Consider the following 7,345-nt stretch of genomic DNA (forward strand, 5'->3'; position numbering starts at 1 on the left):
TTCAGGCAGAAAGTAGAGGTGATTGATTGCATAGTTCACTTGTTTATTTTTCTTCTCTCAGTGATCATCGTTTTGTATTGCCTGTCGTCCTGTCTGAAAGTAGTTGTTTTATGTATTCTGTCTGGTTTTTAGGCATTTTACTATAAGAAGTTAAGTCCAGTGCTTGGTAATCTATCATTACTACAAGCAGAAGTCCCAGGAATTCCAGTGAAACTGGTCCATTGAAAGTAATTCCCAGTAACTGAATGCAATTCTAAATGGCATGCCTGCCTATGTTAGGACGACTAAACTAACACAGTTTACGTGAATTTTTGGGTGAAGTGTAATAGTGTCCACATTTCCCCCATTCATTACTTACCTTTCCTACTGACTGGAGCAGTTACTGTTCTGAGAGGAATAATGGTTACAGTTCTTCAACATGGTTGAATAATGACGGTGGTTTACATGCTCTTGGAGGTCCCCTGAGGACAGATAAGCTGAAATGAGTCCTAGTCACTGCTAATGTTGACAGTGCTCAGTGGGCGACCTCTCCTTTGGGTTGTTCTTGCCTTTACAGTTGACCAGATTTTGCTCTTGGAAAGGGTCTTGTTGATGTGCTCTGTAGTTATAAATAAGCTTTTGAATCCACATGGGAAGTCTATGTTAATAGACCACTAAATATGGACTTGATATGTGGATCAAAAGAACCACCTGTGAAACAGCGTAAGTGTAGCCTTGATACGGCAATCTGTGAAATTTAAAGGTATGTTGAAGGAAAGTAATTTGTGGAAGGATATGCTTTGGTAAGGATGTGTTTTCTCTCCTTAATGTTGAATAAAAAGTTGAATAAAAGAAGCCATATACTTTGAAGTGGATTGTTGATGAGTTGTAAGGAACATTATGTTCCTAGTAGACCGTAGACTTGGCTGTTGATAGTTTAGCTAAGAAGCAAGTAAATGAAGAAAAACAGATTGTTATTTATATCTGTTCTTTGGGCAACAATTATTACTTCTTACTTATTGGTAAAGCTCTAACGCCCTTTTTCAGAAACCTTGAATACTGCCAGAGATAGTTGTTAGTTTTCTTTGTTGCTTTTAATTACTCTTAAGTTGTTTAGCCTCCTGAATGACTCGTGCATGCTACATAAGCCTTTGGGACTCTGTATAGAGCAATATGACAGCTTTAATTTTGTGTCATCACAATGTTTATAAAAAACGTTTTAAAAAAGCTCAAATATGTTTTTTTGCTTTTTAATTTTAAATGCAACCTGAGGAATATTGATTGGCTCCCCTGCTCCTTAGACAATTTAGAAGTTAATGAATTTAATAAAAAATGTTCAACCTCAGTAAAAGAGAAATGCAACATTGAATAAGAAACATGTTTTTCGCCTGTCAAAATTTGGTTGAAGTTTGAAAATGATAATCAGTCTTGGCAGGGGTGTGGGAAGATAGGCACCTTTTCGAATTTCCAGGAAAAAAAATATTTTTATTGTTACCAAACCAAAGCTCATGGGCCTGACTCTTTAAAAGGCCAAAACTCAAATGTCAGAGTTTGGAGTAAGAAAAGGTTTATTGATTGAGAAGGCGCCAACTGGGGAGATGGGAGACCTAGTGGTGTTTCACGCCCATCTTGCTCACTGGACTAGGTTAAGAGTTTTTAAGGGGTTGGGAGAACACATATTTGGAAGTGCTGGTGGGTCAAGTTTTATTTGGAGGACCTTGGCTATTTATGGTTAAGGGGCATCAACAGCCCTGGTGTTTTCTGGACAATGGTCCCTTGGCTTCCGAAAGGGTTTTGATGTTCAAGTTCCAGTTATGTCCTGGTCTTTTGGTTTCATGTGTATGTGGAGTGGGGCAAGACTTTGGTTTTGGGTACAGCAAAAGGTCAAAGTTCATTCCTTTGCACACATTTTGGCTGCATGACTTGAGGTTTAAGTTGATTGTCCCTGAAAAGCAAATCAGTATCTCTTTAAACAGGATAAGACCATTTTAAGATGGTTTTGTGGTTACAATTTGGCAGTATACACCAAAAACTTATATTTTTTTGACTCAGTAATATTGCTTCTAGGGATTTTTTTTTCTTAAAATTGTTAGAAAGTCAAACAAAACATGCAAATAGGTAAGTATTTGTTGCAGTAGTATTTCTGACGGGGTATTAGAACCATCTTAAATGTCTAACAATGAAACTGTTTCAGTTGTGGCATTTTCCAGTTACAAAGTACCATACAACCGTTAAAAGGTGTTTATGAAGAATATTTTATTATGTTGTAAAATGGACTTATTTGAAATAAGTGGCATTCCAAAAATGATATATAATATATAGTTTTGTGTCAGCTATCATTAAAACATGCATGAAAGAATGGTCAGAAATATGCCAAAATTTTAAAGTAACTGTTGTTAGGTGGTAGTTGTATGGGAGGTTGCTTTCTTCTTTATATATTTTTTCTTTTTCAAAAATTGAGATGAGAGAGCATTCTAGAGATGTGAAAGTGAACTGGGTATTTGTAGCAGCATTCTGGACTTTACTAAAGCCTTGAAAGACCCTGCATTGGCACCTCAGATTCCAAAAGAGTAGGCAAACCATTTCTAAGGCTAGTTGTGTTAAGTCAAGGTGAAAAAGTCTTTTCTTCTTTTTTTTTTTAAGCAGTGATTTTTGTGCTTACTCTTCAGATAAAAATTTTGATGATGAAGATTCTGTGGATGGTAACAGACCTTCCTCTGCCAGTTCTACATCATCCAAAGCTCCAGCAAGCTCGCGGAGAAATGTTGGAATGGGGACCACTCGCAGGCTTGTATCATCCACTCTTGGATCCAAGTCTTCAGGTAAGACCAAGCCCTGTATGGTGTTGTGAGGTCAGCTATGCAAGCTTTTAAAACCAGATGTGCATGCGACTTGCCTTCTGTGTCCTGTCTAAGGGAAATAATCTCATTTATAATATGTTTCTGCTGGCTATTCTTTAATTAAATTACTACTGTACTGTCCATGGTGATAAGCTGATAGGATATAAATTTGAATAGCTGTGTTGCCACATTTTGGTAAGCAGAGCCTGTAGAAGAATGAAGCCCACCTAGAGGAAAGCATAGCTGAGACATAGAGGAAGAACAAGAGTACGCCCTGATGGCATTATTTGATTACTGGGATCCAGCAATGCCCAAAACTACCATGGGGCCTTTTTAGCCACTTTTTGTTGATCCAGAGTGAGACTATCCAGAAGGCAGATTGTACTTTTGTTTTTAAAATGTATTTTGTTCCTACAAGTGGTATTATTCCTTTTGAGACCATTATGGATGTTGAATTAAGTAAATGATAGGGATTAGCTCCCTGAGGCTTTGAAAACTGATTTGCAAATATTTCCTCCCTAAATCTCTCCTCTTGCATGCCCAAATTTAGAAAGTTTGAGTCCTTGTTATATACAACTTTAATTTTGCTGTCAAATTTTTGGGCAAATTTCTTACTTTTTTACTTCTAAAATATCGTGTAACCACTACTTTTAGAACTGTGCTCACTGTTAGCATTGGGTTTTAGAGTTTAGCTGGATGAGATAATTTAAAGTTGGAGTAAGGATTAGTATTAGAATCCTGTCTCCTTCTGGTGTTCTTTCGTGCTTGCTGAACTGGCCCTAGAATGTTGGTGTCTTGACTGGATCAGCTTGCTGTCACTGCAGTGCCTCTGCCACCAGTGTCTACGTCTATGTTAAAGTTGCTGTACTTATGGCAGAATGACATTCACATCAGGAATAGCAGAGGGAAAAGCTGTGCTTGTTTCTTACATTTGTGCTTTTTATTCTTAGTTATTTCTAATCTTTTCTTGGGAGTGCATTTTAAAGAATTTTTTTTTTTTGTTACTGAGCTTAAATTCACATAGCATAAAATTAACCATTTTAAAGATAACAATCAGTGGCATTTAGTTATATTCACAGTGGTGTGCAACTACCACCTCTATCTAGTTCCAAAACAGTTTCCTCACTCCAAAAGAGAACCCCATACCCTTTATACAATTGCTCCCCATTTCTTCCTTTTCCCAGCCTCTGGCCATCACCAATCTGCATTTGTCTCTGTGCATTTACCTATTCTAGATAGTTCATAGAAATGGGATCATACAACGTGTGATCTTTTGTCTGGCTTCTTCACTTAGCATAATGTTTTCCAGGTTCATCTATGTTGTAGATGAATCAGTATTTCATTTCTCTTTTGGCTGAACAGTCTTTCTGATTCTTTTTCTTGGTCTATTCTTGGGTGGCATCAGTTCCACAAACAAGGCTTAGAAAATTTCTTCATGACCAGACCACTTCTTTTCCTTCCCATTCTTCACCTATACCCCCAAAATCCAAACTGTGTAAATTATGCAGAGATATCGACCCTGATCTTGTTGGCTTCTTCCTTGCCAGATTCCTTAGGCTCAAATTCCTTAGGGACTGTGGTTGGTCTTGGAGGTCAGTATGTGAATACACGATATGGTGCCTTACACAGAAAAGGCTCTCAGAACCTATCTGCCCAATGGGATCCGGTCCTGATGCTAAAATACTACAGCATGTTACTATCGACTGTTTATAGTTAGCTTGTAAATGCAGTGTAAGTGATATTTTACTGCTACCAAGAGTTGTCCATAGAGCCCTTTTCTGACTAGGTAGTCCATTAGGACACGAGAGCTTGTCTAGTAAGAACCTCTAGAAGAGCACTCAGACTCATTAAATAAGAGTTACAAGGATGACCATAGACACCAATTTTGAAGATTTTATTATGAAAAAAATCTGATAAAATGTCACAAGATTTCATGTGTGAAGTTCATATTAGCAAAAAGAAAAAACTTTCTCTCAAATGATAGCAATTAACTTAAGTATACAAAGCATCTTAAAACAGCTTTATGGGAGAAACTTGCTAGTGATGCATAAATGAAAAAATGACACACTTATCATGAGTTCAAAGGAAATGGAAATATTTTGAGACTAATATAAAGTTGAAATGAAACTTAAATTCTTTTTTTAAAATTTATTTTTTATGGTGACATTGGTTAACAAAATCTGATAAGTTTCAGCTGTATACTTTAACAGTAAGGCATATATATATTTACACTGTGTGTTCACTTCCCATAGATAGATTTCTTTCTGTTACTACATATTTGACCCCCTTTTACCCTACCTTCCCCTTCCCCCTCCCCCCAGTAGCCACTAGTCTGTTGTCCATGTCCATGAGTCTCTGTTTGAAGCTGTTAAATTCTTATTAGAATATTTAACAAATTTATTATGCTAAATTCCTAACAATAATGTAATCTAATTTATTCCCTGAAGAATTAAATTTTTTGTTATATCTGTTTATTAGTAATCTTTCAGAAGATTTATACATTAATAGACTATAAATCATCTAAATCCTTTAAAGCCTAGACGGTCCGTCCTTAAACAGTCTCTTTAAATGGCTTTAAGCTAGTGTATATAATATAGGATTACTGTACTTCATTTTGATATTAAAAATCGGTAATGTTTGTCAGTTCCACAGCACTAAATTTTTGTTCAGGTTTAAAAAGAATAGTTACAAATCTACCAAAATCTAATTCTTACAGTATGTATTGAGATTCTTCCAAGTGCACATTGTTTAAATTTTAAAATTTAATTTTTTTTATAGCTGCAAAAGAAGGAGCTGGTGCTGTTGATGAAGAGGATTTTATTAAAGCCTTTGATGATGTACCCGTCGTGCAGGTGAGTAAGGATATTTGAGTTTGATTAAAAACAAGGGTAGGCTTACTCTTCAAATTTCATTTTTCAGGTATGTGATACGTGAAGTTCATTCCTAAGTAAGGTAATTTTAACTATCAAAACTGTAGGAGATCTGAGTTTGCAGACTAGAAAATGTTGGAGCCTTTTATAGCTTGAAATGAAGCAAAAGTCAAGGCTGAAGATGATCTTTCAGTAAGAACTAGAGAGAAGTTGCTTGCTCTAGTAATACGTTTGTGGGTCAAGGTACATAAAAGAAGAAAAAAAAAGTGATTTGATTAGACAAAGGCACAAAGAAGCATGCTTATTTAGGGATTTTCTCAGAAAGAAAAGCTTGTAAATTTGAAGGTTTTGGTATCTGAAAAACTATAAAGAATGGTTTAATAAAAGCTTAGTTTACACTATCTTGACGTTTCACTTTAGGCTCTAACAGATGAAGCAAAGATTATTGATACAGTCACATTTTAACTACTTTGCGCCTCAGCGTTGTCATTAACTGGGGGAACAGTGCTGCTTTTCCTCAGCCCACATTGTTGGTGCTCCAGATTTCTATAGCACTTATTGTCTAATTAATCACTTGTTACTTGCTACTTGGTTGCCATATGTATATAAATTGGATAACAAACATCAGCTGCCTCAGGTTTATCCTTAAGTTCTTGACCTTCCCAGCATGCCTCATTCTTGGTTGATTATTCCCATACCTGTCTTATAAGATGTGGGGATAAATGAGAAAGCAGATTTGAAAATGATTAAAGTTAAACAGGTGTTGTACATAATCCTAAGAGTAGTAAATGACTTGTGCATCACTGACGGTTCCCCAGTAGGGATCTTTCTCTTTCGAATGTGAAACAATCTGTTAAGTTTATAGTAAAGCTGTATTTGAGGCAAATTTATTCATATAGGAAATCAGATCTAGTGTGCGTGTATATTCACAATGGGGAAGAAGCTCGTTCTAAGACACATCTGTCTAGGTGTTATCTCATAAGTTCTTCTTGAAAATGAAATTTCTTTTACTAACTAAATGCTCTTGACTTCATGTAATTAAGAAGTAATCTTTTTTTGTTTATTCTTTAAATTTTCTTATGTTGATCGTAAATTAATTATGCTTACAGATTTATTCCAGCCGAGACCTTGAGGAATCCATAAACAAGATTAGGGAAATATTATCTGATGACAAGCATGATTGGGAGCAAAGAGTAAATGCTGTAAGCTGTTAACTTCGTGTGATTACATTTTTATTAGATTTATTTATATATTCCAAAATATTTTGTTATGGAAGTGGGGTATAGCTCTAATGAATTTTAAGTAGTAAATATTTTAAATTTGAATTACCTCATTAACACTTTACATTATGGAAGAGTATCTCATTTCTATTTCTATTTTTAAAACATGCCAATTTTCACCTTTATGTACAGTCTATGTTTTTAATAAAGACCTAACTGTGGAATGTCTGTCTGTGATGCCTTCCACTTTCACCTTGGTAATGGTTGAAATCTGTGTTTGTTGGCCAGTAAAGTGGCTTTTTAATACCATTTTTAGTGTGTGTCTTTCTATTCCTTTCTTAATATAATTTGTTAGAAAGTTTGGTCCCATCTATTTTTAAAAATAGATTTAAATGAGGATGTGTTTTATCTGAGGAAAGTTATTTTACAGTGATCG

The 7,345-nt window shown here is 35.5% G+C and overlaps 1 protein-coding gene across 1 annotated transcript in view; it reads left to right on the plus strand.

The window, feature by feature from the left end:
* The window catches only part of CLASP1 (cytoplasmic linker associated protein 1), a gene marked incomplete at its 5' end in the record, with an annotated part of 217,294 nt that overhangs the window by 94,612 nt on the left and 115,337 nt on the right, over positions 1–7,345 (plus strand). The window contains 3 exons of the mRNA XM_015596443.2: positions 2,649–2,801; positions 5,598–5,671; positions 6,799–6,891. Of these exons, the coding sequence (XP_015451929.1) occupies positions 2,649–2,801; positions 5,598–5,671; positions 6,799–6,891 (320 nt within the window). The remainder of the gene's footprint in view (positions 1–2,648; positions 2,802–5,597; positions 5,672–6,798; positions 6,892–7,345) is intronic.

Source organism: Pteropus alecto, unplaced genomic scaffold (assembly GCF_000325575.1).
Source record: "Pteropus alecto unplaced genomic scaffold, ASM32557v1 scaffold3, whole genome shotgun sequence".
Classification (NCBI taxonomy): Eukaryota; Metazoa; Chordata; class Mammalia; order Chiroptera; family Pteropodidae; genus Pteropus; species Pteropus alecto.